Raw genomic sequence first — 18,721 nt, 5'->3', positions numbered from 1 at the left:
TGGGGAACGAGGTAAAGAGGTGAATGGGTTTAGGGAGCGAGTTCTACAGAGTAGGGCCAAGGAAGCTGAAGGATCTAACACCAAAAGTGGGAGGGGAGACACGCTGGAGACCAGAGTCAGGGGGCCACAGTGTACGGGAGAGGATACAAAGCTAGAGAAGGTTGCAGAAGTCAGGTCCCTACCTCTCTGCCACCTGTCCGTGTAATCTAAGGGCGTTCTTCCGATCTGCATATTGGCTGTCACTCTTGATCTAAGCCACCAACTCCCACTTTTCTTTTTTAGTCATTTCTGGGTTCTACTCTCATCCTCTTCATCTCATCCCAGGCCCCGCCTGCCCCCTCAGGTGGATGTAAAAGATCCATGGCAATATTTTGAAGAGCAGGGGATTATCCCCGGTGTCTTGGCCAATATTTATCCCTCAACCAACATCACTACAACAGATTATCTGGTCATTATCAAATTGTTGTTCGTGGGAGCTTGCTGTGCGCAAATTGGCTGCTGTGTTTCCTACATTGCAATAGTGACTGCACCTCAAAAGTACTTAATTGGCTGTAAAGCGCTTTAGGATATCCTGAGGTCGTGAAAGGCGCTCTATAAATGCAAGTCTTTCTTTTTCTTTCTTCTCCTGCTTCTCTTGATTCCTCCCCTCACTCAACACTGCTCCTCAGCCTGCCTTCTCTTCTGCTGCCATTCCAAGCTCGAGTTATTCTTAAATAAGCCCACGGACCTTACTTGGCACCTCCATTGGTATTCTCTGCCACGGGCATCAACCATCAATCGTCTGTCACTCAGAAGCATCTCTCCCAACCCCTTTGCTCTCTCTAAGTGCAACTCTTCCATGAAATCTATCTCTTGCGCCCTTAATCCCCACCCCACTCAACGACCACTCAATACCCCCGTGCTTGTGAACACTGAAAATGACACTCTTTGCTCAGACACCATTCCTCTCCCTTTCAAACATCGCCATCATAACATCGCCATCATCACCTCCCCATCTTCAAAAAAAGTGCACACTTGACCTTTCTATCCTTCCCAGCTACCTCCCCATTTCCAACCTTTCTTTCCTCTCCAATTCCACGCCCCTCTTTCCCAAACCTCGTTATTTAAATCTTTTCACTGCATAGAGATTGCCAAAGGCAGAAATGACATCTTCCGTGAATGTAACTACAGTGCATTTTAGTCCTTGCCCTCAACCTCTCCGCAGCTTTCAATATGGTTGAACAAGCCATCTTCCATTGACTCTCCTCCATTGTCCAGCTCCATGTAACTGCCCTCCACTTCTAACTGTTTGAGCCTAACCAGTGCATATCCAACAAAGGCTTCTCTTCTCACCCCTGAGCTATCACCTCTGGAGTCTCCCAAGGATCCATCCTTGACTTGTCTCCTCATCTACATGCTACCCCTTCATGACATTATTTGCAGATGCGGTGTCAGCATCTGCATGGATCCACCTTTTGGTTATCTATGGATCTGATTTCTGCACTGTTCTTCTTGCTAACTTCCCATCCTCCATGCTCTATGAACTCTAACATGTTCAAAACTCAGCTGCTTGTATCCTGTTCTGCATTAAGTCCCATTTGCCAATTATCCCCGACTTCACTGACCCACAATGGCGCCCTGTCCCCCAACGCAGTGAATTTATGATAGTCATCTTGAAATCCCTCCATAGCACTTGGCCCAAACTATCTCTGCAACCTTACCAGCCATACATCTCATTCCACACTCCAATCCTCTGCCTTTAGTCTGTTGTACATCTCCCATTCCCTTCATCCCACCATTTGTAGCAGAGCCATCAGTTGCCTCAGGCCGTCTCCAGAATACCTTCCTAAATCCATATGCCACTCCACTGCTGTCTCCACCTTTAAAAATCCTTCTCAAAATCCATCTTTTTGACTAAGCTTTCAGTCATCCCTTCTATATCCCTTTTTTAAAAAAGTCTCCATCACTGGAACTACCGTGTCTATTAACTTGACAGAGTGACGTTAATGTTGGTAAAGATGCAAGTGTTTACATTGGGATCTTCAGTGATCCTGTCCTGCCAATTTGTGTGTGTGTTGCTCCAGCTCCTTCACATTGTCAGGTTCATTAACTCCTCAATTCTATCCCCAATATCAGTACATGATTTCAACAAAATCATTCAAAAAACAGCAAATGCAGGAGATAGAGGCAAGAGGATTGATCTTAGTACACGTATGCCCATAATTGTTTGTAACCTTTGCCGAAAAATAAAGGATAATTAGATTAGATTTTAGGGCACTATTCATACCATTTCATAGAACCATGGAGTGGTTACAGCACTCAAGGAGGCCATTTGGCCGATCGAGTCCGTGCCAGCTCTCTGCAAGAGCAATCCAGCTAGTCCCACTCCCCTGCCCTATCCCCGTAGCCCTGCAAATTTTTTCCCTTCAAGTACTTATCCAATTCCCTTTTGAAAGCCACAATTTAACGTGCCTCCACCACCGCATTCCAGATCATAGCCACTCGCTGTGTAAAAAAGATTTTCCTCATGTAGCCTTTGGTTCTTTTTCCAATCACCGTAAATCTATGTCCTCTGGATCTTGACCCTTCCGCCAATGGGAACAGTTTCTCTCTATCTTCTCTGTCTGGACCCTTCATGATTTTGAATACCTCTATCAAATCTCCTCTCAACCTTCTCTGCTCTAAGGAGAACAAGCCAAGCTTCTCCAATCTATCCATATAACTGAACTCCCTCATCCCTGGAATCTTCTGCACCCTCTCTAAGGCCTTCACATCCTTCCTAAAGTGCGGTGCCCAGAACTGGACACAATACTACAGTTGTGGCTGAACCAGTGTTTTATAAAAGTTCATCATGACTTCCATGCTTTTGTACTCTATACCTCTATTTATAAAGCCCAGGATCCCATATACTTTCTTAACCGTTTTCTCAACCTGCCCTGCCATCTTCAACGATTTGTGCACATATACCCTTCTTCCCGCACCCCTTTTAAAAAATACCCTTCAGTTCATATTGCCTCTCCTCATTCTTCCTACCAAAATGTCTCACTTCACACTTCTCTGCGTAAAATTTCATCTGCCACGTGTCCGCCCATTCCACCAGCCTGTCTATGTCCTCTTGAAGTCTATCACTATGCTCCTCACTGTTTACTACACTTCCAAGTTTTGTGTCATCTGCAAATTTGGAAATTGTGCCCTGTACACCCAAGTCCAAGTTATTAACATATATCAAGAAAAGCAGTGATCCAAGTACCGACCCCTGGGGAACACCACTGTACACCTCCCTCCAGTCCGAAAAACAACTGTTCACCACTACTCTCTGTTTCCTGTCACTTAGCCAATTTCATATCCATGCTGCCACTGCCTCTTTTATTCCATGGGCTTCAACTTCGATGACGAGCCTATTATGCAGCACTTTATCAAATGCCTTTTGGAAGTCCACTAACACAACATCAACCCCATTGCCCTCTCTATTACCTCATCAAAAAACTCAATCAAGTTAGTTAAACACAATTTGCATTTAACAAATCCATGCTGGCCTTCCTTTATTAATTGACTCTTGTCCAAGTGACTGTTAATTTTGACCCGGATTACTGTTTCTAAAAGTTTCCCCACTACCGATGTTAAACTGACTGGCTTGTAGTTGCTGGGTTTATCCTTGCACCCTTTTTTGAACAAGGGTGTAACATCTGCAATTCTCCAGTCCTCTGGCACCATGCCCGTATCTAAGGATGATTAGAAGATTACAGCCAGTACCTCCACAATTTCCAACCTTACTTCCTTCAGCAACCTAGGATGCATCCCATCTGGACCGGGTGACTTATCTACTTTAAGTAGGTAGGTAGCCTCCGAAAGCTTGTGAATTTAAAATAAAATTGCTGGACTATAACTTGGTGTTGTAAAATTGTTTACTTTAAGTACAGCCAGTCTTTCTAGTACGTCCTCTTTATCAATTTTTAGTCCATCCAGTATATCAACTACCTCCTCTTTTACTGTGACTTTGGCAGCATAAGAACATAAGAAATAAGAGCAGGAATAGGCCAATCGGCCCCTCGAGCCTGCTCCGCCATTCAATAAGATCATGGCTGATCTGATCCTAACCTCAAATTTAAATTCATGTCCAATTTCCTGCCCGCTCCCCGTAACCCCTAATTCCCTTTACTTCTAGGAAACTGTCGATTTCTGTTTTAAATTTATTTAATGATGTAGCTTCCACAGCTTCCTGGGGCAGCAAATTCCACAGACCTACTACCCTCTGAGTGAAGAAGTTTCTCCTCATCTCAGTTTTGAAAGAGCAGCCCCTTATTCTAAGATTATGCCCCCTAGTTCTAGTTTCACCCATCCTTGGGAACATCCTTACCGCATCCACCCGATCAAGCCCCTTCACAATCTTATATGTTTCAATAAGATCGCCTCTCATTCTTCTGAACTCCAATGAATAGAGTCCCAATCCACTCAACCTTTCCTCATATGTCCACCCCCTCATCCCCGGGATTAACCGAGTGAACCTTCTTTGTACTGCCTCGAGAGCAAGTATGTCTTTTCTTAAGTATGGACACCAAAACTGTATGCAGTATTCCAGGTGCGGTCTCACCAATACCTTATATAACTGCAGCAATACCTCCCTGTTTTTATATTCTATCCCCCGAGCAATAAAAGCCAACATTCCGTTGGCCTTCTTGATCACCTGCTGCACCTGCATACTAAATTTTTGATTTTCTTGCAGTAGGACCCCCAGATCCCTTCGTACTGCAGTACTTTCCAGTTTCTCGCCATTAAGATAATAACTTGCTCTCTGATTTTTCCTGCCAAAGTGTATAACCTCATATTTTCCAATATTGTATTGCATCTGCCAAATCTCCGCCCACTCACCCAGCCTGTCTATATCCCGTTGTAGGTTTTTTATGTCCTCCTCACTCTCTACTTTCCCTTCCATCTTTGTATCATCTGCAAACTTTGATATGTTACACTCGGTCCCCTCCTCCAAATCGTTAATATAGATTGTAAAGAGTTGGGGACCCAGCACCAACCCCTGCGGAACACCACTGGCTACAGGTTGCCAGTCCGAGAATGAACCATTTATCCCAACTCTCTGCTTCCTGTTAGATAACCAATCCTCCACCCATGCCAGAATATTACCCCCAATCCAGTGATTCTTTATCTTGAGCAATAATCTTTTCTGTGGCACCTTGTCGAATGCCTTCTGGAAGTCTAAATACACTACGTCCACTGGTTCCCCTTTATCCACCCTGTACGTTATGTCCTCAAAGAACTCAAGCAAATTTGTCAGACATGACTTCCCCTTCGTAAAGCCATGCTGACTTTGTCCTATTAAATTATGTTTATCCAAATGTTCCGCTACTGTCTCCTTAATAATAGACTCCAAAATTTTACCCACCACAGATGTTAGGCTAACTGGTCTATAATTTCCAGCCTTCTGCCTACTACCCTTTTGAAATAAGGGTGTTACATTAGCAGTTTTCCAATCTGCCGGGACCTTTGCCGAGTCCAGAGAATTTTGGAAAATTATTACCAAAGCATCCACAATCCCTACTGCCACTTCCCTCAAGACCCTAGGATGTAAGCCATCAGGTCCAGGGGATTTATCTGCCTTGAGTCCCATTAATTTACTGAGTACCAATTCCTTAGTGATTTTAATCGAATTTAGCTCCTCCCCCTCTAGAGCCCCTTGTTTGTCCAGTGTTGGGATATTCTTAGTGTCCTCTACCGTAAAGACTGAAACAAAATATTTGTTCAGCATTTTTGCCACTTCCATGTTTCCCACCATTAATTTCCCGGTCTCATCCTCTAAGGGACCTACGTTTGCCTTAGCCACCGTTTTTCTTTTTATATAACTGTAGAAACTCTTGCTATCTGTTTTTATATTTTTTGCTAATTTATTTTCATAATCTATCTTCCCTTTCTTAATCAATCCTTTAGTTACTTTTTGCTGTCTTTTGAAGACTTCCCAATCTTCTATCCTCCCACTAAGTTTGGCTACCTTATATGTCCTTGTTTTTAGTCGGATACTATCCTTAATTTCTTTACTTAGCCACGGATGGCTGTCATTTCTTTTACACCCTTTTTTCCTCAGTGGAATTTTTTTTTTTTGAAACTTGTAAAATAACTCCTTAAATGAACACCACTGCTTATGTACCGTCTAACCCTTTAATCTATTTTCCCAGTCCACTTTAATCAATTCCGCTCTCATACCATCATAGTCTCCTTTATTCAAGCTCAGTACGCTTGTTTGAGAACCAACATTCTCACCCTCTAATTGGATATGGAATGTAACCATGTTATGGTCACTCATTCCAAGGGGATCCTTAACTAGGACATTAATTAATTAATCCTGGCTCATTACACACGACCAGGTCCAAGGTTGCTTGCCCCCATGTAGGATCAGTTACATACTGCTCAAGAAATCCATCCCTAATACACTCAATAAACTCTTCCTCAAGGCTGCCCTGCCCAATTTGATTTGTCCAGTTAATATGATAGTTAAAATCCCCCATAATTATAGCTGTTCCCTTATTACAGGACCCGACTATTTCCTGATTAATACTTCTTCCAGCAGAGTTGCAACTATTAGGAGGCCTACATACTATGCCCACTAGTGTTTTTTTCCCCCTTATTATTCCTTATCTCTACCCAAACTGTTTCATTGTCCTGATCCTTTGTCCCAATATAATTTCTCTGTATTCCTTTATTAACAGCCACCCCAGCTCCCCTTCCTTCCTGCCTGTCCTTCCTGATTGTTAAATACCCTGGCATATTTAATTCCCAGTCGTTGTCACCCTGCAGCCATGTTTCTGTAATGGCCACAAGATCATACCCATATGTAGTTATTTGTGCCGTTAACTCGTCCATTTTGTTACGAATGCTACGTGCATTCAGATAAAGAACTTTCAAATATGTTTTGTGACACTTAGTTCCTGCTTTTTCCTTTTTTAACACTTTACCTTTTACTCCATACCTTCTGTCCCTTCCTGACACTCTTTTCTCTGTCTCCCTGCTCAGGTTCCCAACCCCCTGCCACAGCTTTGATGCTGGGTTAATCGCCTTACGCCTTCTAGTTTTTATTTTATCTGTCGTGCCTAAAGTACACTTTCTTTCCATCATCTACCTTGGTAGAAACAGATGGAAAGTACTCATTTAGTACCTCAGCCATGCCCTCTGTCTCAACCATAGATCTCCTTTTCCCTAATCGGTCCCACCCCTCCTCTTACTACCCATTTACTGTTTACATGCCTATAGAAGACTTTTGGATTCCCTTTTATGTTAGCTGCCAGTCTATTCTCATACCCTCTCTTTGCCCCTCTTATTTCCCTTTTCGCTTCCCCTCTGAACTTTCTGTATTCAGCTTGGTTCTCACTTGTATTATCAACCAGACATCTTCCTTACCACCTTGTATCCAGGAATATTTAGTACCCAATCCTGCCCTTTTGTGAGCCGGTCTCAGTTATCACCACAACATAATATTCCCATGTGGCTAATTGTGCCTGCAGCTCACCAACCTTGTTTGCTACGCTTTGTGCGTTTACACACATGCACTGTCAACCTATCTTAGACCTTCTTGTATTCTCTCTGAATCTGATCCCACCTAATTCTGTACCATTTCTTACTCTAGTGCTATCTGTCTCTCCCAATCCTTTGTGCACCTTGTTTCTCCTTTCTAATGCTACATCCTGGCGCACATTCCCCTGCCAAATTAGTTTAAACCCTCCCCCACAGCACTAGCGAAACTCCCCGCAAGGACATTGGTCCCAGCTCTGTTGAGGTGCGACCCGTCCGGCCAGTACAGGTCCAACTTTCCCCAGAACTTTGTCCAGCTCCTTCCATCTTCTTACTAATCACAGCTCTGGAAAAGGATGTGAAATGGCTGGAAATTCCGATTAACCTGCACTTTCCCTGCTCATGCTGTTAAGATAAGTAGTCACACATTGGTCACATAGTTGAGGAGTAATTTTAAAAACGATTGTTTACACAGAGAACAAGAAAAAGACCCTGCCCTCCTTGAACACTGTGGAGAAACGTAAATCTGAAACCTTCACTGTATAAGCTTGTGCATTACTCTGTGACATCAGGAAAACTGCACAAAGAGAACAAAGTAGTGGCATCATCAGATGAATGGACAGTAAAACACATTAACTTACAGAAAAAAAATTAAGCATTCGAGAGGAAGAGTCAATCATACTAATCAGGTAAATGGAAACAAATCTTGAGAGGAAAAGAGAAGAAGCAATCAAAATAAATTCAATCTGTAAAAAGATAAAGGAACCGACGCAGCACGGAAATAGGACAACACATCAAGAGAAACCAAGAAGAAAAACAGACAGACTTTTAAAAAAAATATATGGATCGCTTCCGTTTTATTGCTCAATCACTGGATTTCTGTTTTCAGATGTCCTCTTGTGGTCATTTAGAGTACTTCAGAAGAAAACTTCACTGTGTGTAGATGCCCTCTAGTGGATATACTGCACATAGGACATTTAAGAAAAATAAACTTGCATTTATTTATATTGTGCTTTATCGTGTATCTCAGGACATGCCAAAGTGTTTCATTTAAAATTAATTACTTTTAACTGCTGTATAGATGTATGGGTCAGTTATTATATGCACAGTTAGCTTCCAGAAATATTAATGAGATGAATGACCAGTTTATCTACTTTTGGATGGTCTTAGTTAAGGACGAAATGTTGGCTAGGACTCTTGAATAAATCCCTGCTGTACTTTGCATAGTGCCATGGGATCTTTAACATTCACCTGACCAGACAGATAGGGCCTCAGTTTAACACTGCACCTGGAGGACAGCACTCCCAAAAATGCAGAACTCCCTCAGTGCTGTGCTGTACTGGAAGTGTCAGCTTATATTATGTACTCAAGTCCTGGAGTGGGGCTTGATGCCATGACCTTCTGATTCAAAGCCAAGAGTGCTACCTGATGTTGTAATATATTATACATAAACCACATGGCTTTTTCTGCATGTATGCGAATAATCCTAAAAAAATCCATTGCATTTTGCAACTTTAAAGTCAATCTGGTTTAACTAAAATGGATTGCTGCAGTGCTCTTGTCATTTCAGTGAATTTAAGATGAATTTAAGAGAGAACGAGAGAATATTTACTGAAGGAGCAATTATTCATTTTGAACAGGGACTATTATTCTCATCGCTCTGGATGGCTTTGCCTCCCCCCAGGTTTGCTGCAGGGACAGATGCAATAGTAAGTCTCTCACATCTGTCACAGTTCCATGCCCAGAGAACAGAGGCAGGAACCTCATAACTGCAGCCTGCTCAACCCAGCCAGATTCAAACTAGTAGGAGAGCAGAAGCACTATTTTAAATAATATAATTCAATATCTCTTGTTGGTAGCCTGTTAGTGGTAGAATCACACAATTAGTGGTTGCCTCACAAATAATGCAATTTGGAATAACTTAATAAACTACTGGTGTCTTTTCAGTTTCCAGATTTCTCAATATGTACTGACATAAAAACTACTCATCATTCAATATTAAATGAACTTGGGCCGACTCAATTCAGTGTTGGGGGGTGGGGTAACAAGAACCAGATTTGGCTCACAGCGCCTAAGTAATACAGCAAGTATTTAAAAAATAAATCCTCCTGATTCAGTCTCAGAGAGTACATGATTTTCTCAGACTGGGCTATTTTTATCCTTGCCTCAACCTACTTTGACTGGAGTAGAGGTTTCCCCTGCTGCCATCTCGGTGGGATGCACCATCTGGCAGGAGTTAGGAGGAAAACAAGGAGCTGACTCATGTCGAGCATCAGGGGAAGCACAACGGGAAGGCCCAAAAGGGAATATACCGAGTCTAAAATACAGACAGAAATCTGTATTCTTGTTTTCAAAATTAAATTGTGAAGTATTTACAAACACAAGTTAAAACATAAATTTAAATCACTCAGGGTTTCAAAACAAGAACTGCAAATATTGTGAAACTTATGAAAATCTGCTTTTTGGTTAAATCACTGGATGATTTTTTAAAAATAAGGGAGAGGGGACATAACATTAAGACAAAAGAATTTGTTTCATCCAATGTTAGGGTAAGAGGTAAATGCACAAGTTAAACCATTTTAAAATCAGAGTATTGTTGTATGATAGATTTCCTTTGAATAATGAGATTTGTAATTTAAAAAAATGAATGGGAATTGACTGTAGCAAGATTCTTGCTGACAGCCTAATTTTGAGGTGGCTTTTTGTGATATTTAAATCATGTAAAAGCACAAGAGACTGAGAAAAGGCCATTTGGCCCATCCCTCTCAGACACCCTCATACCCCAACTCTCCCATTATCTTGAACATTTTTAATATTCTTGGTTCCACAATCCTGTCTGGCACATTATTCCATTCCTTTATCACTGTTTCAGGAGCGGACTTTTCACTAATTTACATCTATGTCCTCCGGTCTTACATTCCTAGTTTAGTTGTAAGTGACATTCCGATTTATTGTGTTTATTCCATTTACCATTTTATATATCCTGATGAGGGCCTCTTTAATCACCTTCTGTCTAGACTATAGAGCTTCAGTTTCTCATATCTTTCCTCCCTTACCAGTAAAATTAGACTTCTTGTTCTTTGTACCTTTCCAATGGATGCATGTTTAATTTTCATCACCACAAAAACACAGTACTCTAACGGTAATCTGACCACTATGCCATAAAGCTTTAGCATAATTTCTAGAGATCATTTAGCCACTGAAACAAAATTAAGCATTTAAATGCATTGATTCTCTTAAGGATGCATTTACACAAGTTTAGTGGCAGCACAGTAGTTTCTACTTTCCACAGACGTTAAATTTATGTAATGTAAATCTGGAACTAGGCTCCAACCTGACTAAAATATGAAGCGGAGAGAGACTCTCTCGTCCAGGAAGTCTCACTTTCCTTATCTCTGCTGTCATGTCAGTCCCTAACTCCAGATTAAGCCTTCTTTTATACTATAACTGTAGCTTGGGTGTGAAGCAAACACTCCAGTTAGCTGTAGTGTTAGGGCACCCAAGAGGTGAGGTCCAGATTCAGGCACAAGATTGCACACGTGTTGAGTATAGGATAGTGTATAATACAATACCGTAACAGCTTGGTATAAGTAAAGGGCATCATAAGATAGTTAGCATAGAGGGTTACAGTAAAGGAGGAAGTGTAAAACTGCAGGCATACAATGGGCAGAAGGCAGAAGGCTCAGAGCATCAGATGAGAAATAATGAAAAATAGCCTAACAATACAAAAGTCAGTACTAATATTTGTGTATTATGAATTTATTCTGTGTGATGTATGCTAACACGTGGTTTAGATAAGGTCATTAGGATTCTGCAAGCCAAAGCAAGACAGGATATGTTGTAAAGTTTACGGCAATTTAAGAAGAAAGGCAGATTTCATCAAAGGATCTGTGTAAAGAATTATGGCATAGTTTGGAGCTGGCATGTCTGGCTTAGGTTGCTAATATCCTGGAAAAAGTGTGAATGTTAACAGCCGTACAAGCTTATCAAATCTTCTGATACGAAATGGGGCCACTACATTACAGCCAGAATAAAGTATATGTGGTGCAACATTGCCAACTACTGGTGCAGTAGCACAAGACACAAGGATCATATGGCAATAATCTCAGAAATCACAGGTTCAGATCAAGTCACCTGACATTGCATAGGAACTGTCCTCAAGATGTATAAATATGGACTAATTTCAGCAGTTCTTTGGTATTTAGTGCTGAGATCTAACCTGGATTGGGGACATCACAAACCCTGATGAGTGTCCTACTTGTGAGTATATAGACACATAGATTTACTTGTACTTTCTGTCATTATTGACAAAGCCAACAAGTTAATTTATCTCTGGCATCTGAACCTACATAATTTGGGTTGACCTACTCAATTAATCCAACACTGAGCGCCCAATGAAAGGCAAGATTCTTTCCTATACAGAAGGAGGGTAAAAATACCCCAAGCTGCTCTCATATACCTCTGGTCTCATGTGTCCCACAGGGAATGATACATGATGTGGGGAACAAAAAAAATCTTTTACAAATAAGGGCGAGGAGAAATAACTTAAAAATGGAACAAAAGAATTTCTTTTAATTGTATTACAACTTTTCAATTGCATAACATCTGCTTATCAACATCATAACAAGAGGTTAAATGCACTAATAAAGACCATTTTAAACACATTTAACTTCAACTTCTAATTTGAGTTTGGCCTGTCATATCTGCAGTGGATAAATTTAGCCTGAATCAGGTGGTTTACTGAGAATGATCCTGCTTGGATTGTACAGCGGATGTCGTTTTCATTAATATTTAACTTTGGATATGTGATTTAGCCTGGACAAAGTGGGTTGGGGGACGTAGATATAACTAAAATCTGGTGTACAAGCCTCACCTTCCAGCTCATCTTTATGTATAAATACAGGGGAGCAACTTATAGCGGCTTTAACCAAAATGGGAACCGTAAATTAGAAAATTGAGTGAAGCTCTTGATGTAAGTTTTATACTGAGTGCTATGTTACACAACTCAGTCTTGGGATAAATTTTGTAATTAATCGTAGAATTCAATTATTCTGCATTTGTACGGTGCTGTTTTTTGTATTCACATAACACCAGCAACATCTAGTGTTAGCATTCTAGCCATACATTTTGCTCGGGGTGGGGGAGGAAATCAATAGTATATCTACCTACTACCTGTTGTACCAGGGACAGGATGCCATATTTCAAACTTCTCCCCCTGCAGTTCAGATCAGCATTAGCAGGAATGCCAACTTAGAGATTTTGGTATTCTGCCTTATACACAAGACTTAAATTTATTTTTAACTAGTTGATCTCTTGTGACTTTGCACACAAGGAATGAAGACAAAATGGGCAGGGGTGGGGGGGAGGAGAAGGAGGAAGTTAGGGAGAAATGGAGAAATGAAAAGGGGGAGGAGTACAGGGGAGGTAGATTGGGGAAGAGGATTAGGGTCAGGGAGAGTAAGGGGGAAATTGAGGAGAGTGGGGGAGGTGAAGGGAAAGGAGAGGGGGGATAAGCGAGGGGCAGAGGAGAGGGGGTAATGGGGAAGGAGGGAAGGGATGGAAGGGAGGAAGGGAGGAGAGTGGCAAGAAAGGAGTGGGGGAAGGGATCGGAGAGAGAGAGGGGAAGGGTGCAGGGGAGATGGAGAAGGTGGGGGAATAAGGAACTGATGCCCATTTATTTTAAAGGGGTTAACGCCTCTCCCAAAAAGGAGAAAGAGAAATTTCAGGCAAATGCATTGTGTTTGTATGCTGGGATCCCACAATGTAACCTCAAGGCCAAGGAATTTTTCTAAAACAAAAAGAATTATAGCTGTAAACATGTGCTCCATCTAAACATTCCTCTATCAACCTTTTTAGAATTAAGACTCTGGTATCATGCTATAACTAGTTCATAAATATAATCTGCAGTGGATTGAAAGTGACAAATGTGGTGCCTGAACAAATGTCTGAGGTTCAGGGATTTTATTAGTGTCAATAAATAATGGGAAATATTCCAGATGTTCATCACCAGCATGCTAGGATCCAAGTCTTTGGCAAAGGAACTAAAGAGGGAGCTCATCAGCAATAAATTCTGTAGAAAGGGAACTGGGTGATGTAGTGAGTTAGACACTAGCCTTTCACCTCTGGGACCTGATTTCAAATACAACTCAGACTGAAGGGATATAAGTTTCTTCTGTCTGCTAGCTGTAAGGGTTCACTGTAAAATGCATTTGGGCAGTCTTAAATCAGTTCCTAATGGGCTTGGGCCTACAACACAAAACTGTCCCCAATTTGTTAGTAATTTGGGGCATCTCACTCGAGAGGCCAAATAGTGGCTGAATTTCATGATCCCAGTGTACAGTGATCTGTTCAGTCCATACATAGTAGTGTTCCCAGTTCTGATTACTGAAACACTTGGAAATATTGAATTGTTGGAGACAGTGCATAGAAGTGCCACAAGGTTGATAGAGGTCTAAGTTATGAGGAAAGACTCGAGAAATTCGAGACTTTCAGTCTTAAAAGGAGACATCTGACAGGTGATCATGTAGAGATATGTAAGATAGCAAATAGTAGGGAAAAGATAAATCTGTAAAATTACTTAAAATTCTAATGCAAGAGTAGTAAAAAGGAACATTGGTTCAAACTAGTAAAAGGAAAATTTAGTACCAATTTGCACATAGCAATGTCCCACAAACAGCAATGAGATAAGTGACCAGATAATTTGTTTTAGTGATGTCGGATAAATATTGGACAGGACATGGGGAGAACTCCCATGCTCTTCTTCAAATAGTGCCATGGGATCTTTTACACCCACGTGAGAGGGCAGTGGGGCCCTAGTTATTATTTCATCCAAAAGACGGCACCTCCAACAGTGCAGCACTCCCTCAGTACTGTATTAAAGTGTCAACCTTGATTATATGCTCAAACTTCTGGAATGGGGCTTGAACCCACACCCTTCTGACTCAGACGAGCGTCTACCATTGAGCCAAGGCTCTTAGCTCAATTCCTCCACACTAACACCCCACACCTTGATTTGTACAAAAATTAGAGAAAGGACAAAAAAGCTGAAGGCAAGCAAATTAGAACCCAGAAATAACAAAATAAATAAAGAAAAATTAGGGAAAAATTATAAACAGGTAGACTGTTGAAAAATGTTGAAGGAGAATTTATAAAAGAATAATTTTTTTTTAAAATTAACAGTAAAACCATGTGATTAAATTGATAAAATTGCCCCTATCGAAGGACAAAGTACTGATTAACAAAATAGAATATATTTTCCTAAGAAAGGTTATCCTGTCCTACATACCTGCTGCATTCAACCACTGTGACTTTTAGGCGTCCTTCAATGATGCTTGAGTCTTGCATATAAAGGTCACGGATTGCTGAGTTTACTGTTGTTGGAAGAATTTGGAATGGAAAGAATGGTTTGTATCTGGAAACCAAAAGAAAAAAAATATTGAGAAGGGTTCTTTTTTTACATTTTTAATTTTGTTTTTCATGTTGTTCATATTTAATTATAAAGCAGTCATCACAGTTAAGTCTTCATTCACTACATCGATTTAAAGAAATTACATACCTAATGTATACAGACGAGCAAAACCATGAACTGCCAGAGGTATCACTCCCATTTTGAACAAGGATACCTACCAGATGATAAAGAGGAGGAATATGCCTGCAGTTAATGCAATCGCTGCTTCCCACAGTTTGCAGCATTCAAATATAAATTTTTGGATAACGAGTAAAACATCACATAATTGAGTCATGCCCATGCTTCTCATTAATTATGAGAATTCCACTCATGACATAACAGTAAGTATACAACTACTAGCATAATAGCTATGCTTCTTCGTTGTATTTTCACAAATGGTCTATTCAGAGTTTAATCCATTGAGCAGCTAAATCTTACAGACCAGGGAAGTTCCAGGTTCAGTCCCCAGCAGATCGCAATCAAACACCTATAGAGATGCTACAAGGAATCTCACTGTCCTGGATTAGTCAGCGAGAGGGGGAAAATAGACAGGATTTCAGTAACCCTTGTCAGAAGGACACGTGTGTGGTTGTTGGCGTGTACAGGATCTAGCAGAGCTGTGATGGCTTCTCCGATTGATCATATTTGAAACTTATTCTTTGCTGCACAATTCAATATTGATACTAATAAGCATATTTGCATTCATATACAATACTACTATGCAGTATGACTGGGGAAAGATGCAAATAAAAGAGCCAGAACACATACCAACCTACGAAACAGAAGTATTTTTTTAAAAACTTCACGTTCACTGACAAGAAAAAGTCTTGTGTTATCCACCGACAGTCAGAACTGCATTTATCCTATTTGTGCTGCACTGTAAGTGACTGTAGATACTATGTTTCGCCATTGGATGTCGCTTCAGACCTTTGTACAAATATAACAATTCTAACTGAATATATCTATATCAGGTTACCGAGAATATTTATAGTCAGATGAGCATCTAAATTAATTTTAAAAAGTGGCACTTCAATTTAATCACTCATGCCACAATTCAATTTAAATTAAAAAGCTACGCAAAGCACGTGGCTAGAGTGTGAGAAATGATGGCCATACTGCACTGACAAGATTCAATTTGCTGAGAAATGAAAATCTAAACAAATGAAGCCTCCTCTTTTAATACTCTGGATCAGCAATTCTGTACACACTCTAATGACAATGAACATAAAGTTATTTTATACTAGCGAATCTCCTGTGGTGTTGCTCACAAGAAGTCAGATGATATACTGCTTTATAAGGACAGGAGCATTATACTATGTAATGTAAATCTGTGTCCTTCCAAGGCCAAGAAATTTAACAGTTATGAAGTAAGCATGACCACAGGTCAAGCAGAGTTAAATTGCTGCTTGGTGAGGGCACTTTGCAGATTATGAATTTCAGGCTCCTGGTCATAAGCACCTAGCATTAAGTGTCTGGCTTTCCTTCTCCTATTTTGAACAGTGACTTGCACCTGTAACAAAGTGTGACTTCTGGTCTGTGATGGACATGCTCTGGACATAACACACGCCATTGATCAAAATGTGATTGCTAAGGTTAGTCAGAGGTTACAGATGTTTAGACTCGGTGCCAATAAGGTGCTTTCAAATTGCCGGCTGAGTGTCTGAGCGCATTCCAAATGATTGGCTTTCTTTATACCTATATAAATTGTGACACACAAATTTGCATGTGTGACACCTGAAGTATGACAGACACAGACAATTACGCAAACACACACAGAGTGAAGCTTGAGAATTTTGATCATAGTTCAAAACACAAACCCCAGAGACTGACTGAATACTCGTAATATGCCACATCACCATCTATACTCATCACTAGGAAATAACCAACCATCCCTGAATTTTGAAGATTCTGTCAGTATTTCTTCAATCAGTTGAAATTTGGCTTATATTTGAACAAGTACAATGGAAAATTCTCCACACTTGTGCATAAATATACCTTTGTTAGTAAATGGTATGAATGTTCAAGACAGGAACAAAGCCGCCTTACAGTGGACTTACCACAGTAGTTCCAAATTAGGATTTGGAAAGTTGGCATGTTTGCACTGGAATACTGCACTCCCATCAGACATGGGTTTATGTGGAGATCAAGTATTCCAGTTATTGTAATCTCCTTTCTTAATTCCACAGGTAGATGAAATGATCGGATGTAGACAAGATCAAAAAGAAATGCATAACCTGCTGGATTTTGCACTGATTCAATGCTGTTTCCCTGTTGCACTGACACACAGAATCTGCAGTTTATGTGAAATCCTGTTTAATTTAAACCACACCTGTAGGACAAGGGGACAGGGGTATAAAATCAGTGAAAAGGACGCTCAGGACAGATATCAGGAAGCAGAAGAGTGATCAATACCTGAAATGGTCTTGCAGTGAGGGTAGTAGAGACAATAATTCTGGGAGGGAATTCGAGAGCATGGGTCCTAGAGGTCTGAAGACAGAGCCACCAATAGTGGGTATGCACAAACGGCCAGAGTCAGAGGAACGGAGAGGTTGTAGAGATGGAGGAGGTTACATAGACAGGGGTCAGCAAGGCCGTGGAGGTATCTTAACACAGGGATGAGAATTTTAAATTGGAGGTGCTAGGGGACCAGAAGCACTTTTAACGTAGAAAAACATCCCCAAGCTACCTCAGTGTCTGCAATGGTTTTAAACAATATATAAAATATGAGAATTGCCTTGATTGGAGTACAGACTACATCAGCATATGAACATAACAAAAGTCAAGGATGAACAAGGTCATTTAGCCCTTGAAGCTCATCTTTCTATTAGCAATGCTAAACATTTTGGTACCGATTATGGTAATTCTCAGTTATTTCAAGTTTAACATGGAGAGGAAATCTAAAAAAAACATAATACAGAAGCGAGAGTGGCAACAATCTATGAGCATCTGTGCTTGGGAAGTTACTCAAGGTCTACTGCTCTCATTGGTCAATGAAGGGGTGGGGTAAATACGAGACTGTGCTATTCAGAACATGAGCATGTATAACGTTTTTGGGGTCTAACATTAACCATTCGATAAGAGTACTAAAGAAATCTTAAAAGAGAATTTAAAAATAGTTACCTGGAACAAATCAGAGATAAATACTTGGATAAGAATTCCTCAAAGTGTTACCTCATCTTTTAAAAGGTTTGTTTGTTTTCCAAGCCAAGAAATCACAGACCTACAAGACGGATCATGTAAAGTGGTCATTAATCTGACCAAAGCAAACTGATCGCTGCCATTTCGCTGCAGTGCAGGAATTAATCTTGTTCATCAATGTGATGTCCACCATTCACCTGATTTCACGTCCACAAATCATTCAATAACTGACACTTTTATAGTCCTATTAAAAATGTCCTCACATCTATAGCACAGAACTGGCATTCCACTTCAGATTTGTGTTGATCAAGGAACTGAGGAAATCCTTTGTGGCAAGGATTACATGTAGACTGCAAATTGTTTCACCCACAGTAACTGGCACACCCCGCTCATTCTTCAAGGTGACACCAACGCCATTAGAACACAGGTTTCTACATATGTATTAGGAAGCTTGGCCGAGTGGAGACTGCTACAGGTATGAGGACAGCTCTCCAATTAAATCCCAAGTATCTGCTCTCACAAAGGCAGACCTCATTTGTTAAAAGATCTTGAAATCAAAGACTAATCTGAAGGGTATAACCTTGTAATGGATATACATATGCAACACTGTTCTGTGGCTCTTTTTCGCAACCAAGTGAAAGTGGA

At 40.6% G+C, this 18,721-nt stretch overlaps 1 protein-coding gene across 1 annotated transcript in view; it reads right to left on the bottom strand.

The window, feature by feature from the left end:
* The window catches only part of pdzd8 (PDZ domain containing 8), a 165,682-nt gene that overhangs the window by 98,436 nt on the left and 48,525 nt on the right, over positions 1–18,721 (bottom strand). The window contains exon 2 of the mRNA XM_068002139.1: positions 14,777–14,902. Coding sequence (XP_067858240.1) covers positions 14,777–14,902 — 126 coding nt within the window. The remainder of the gene's footprint in view (positions 1–14,776; positions 14,903–18,721) is intronic.

Source organism: Heptranchias perlo, chromosome 21 (assembly GCF_035084215.1).
Source record: "Heptranchias perlo isolate sHepPer1 chromosome 21, sHepPer1.hap1, whole genome shotgun sequence".
NCBI lineage: Eukaryota > Metazoa > Chordata > Chondrichthyes > Hexanchiformes > Hexanchidae > Heptranchias > Heptranchias perlo.
Note: the sequence above shows the minus strand (reverse complement) of the source record. Positions and strands in the feature narration are given on the sequence as shown.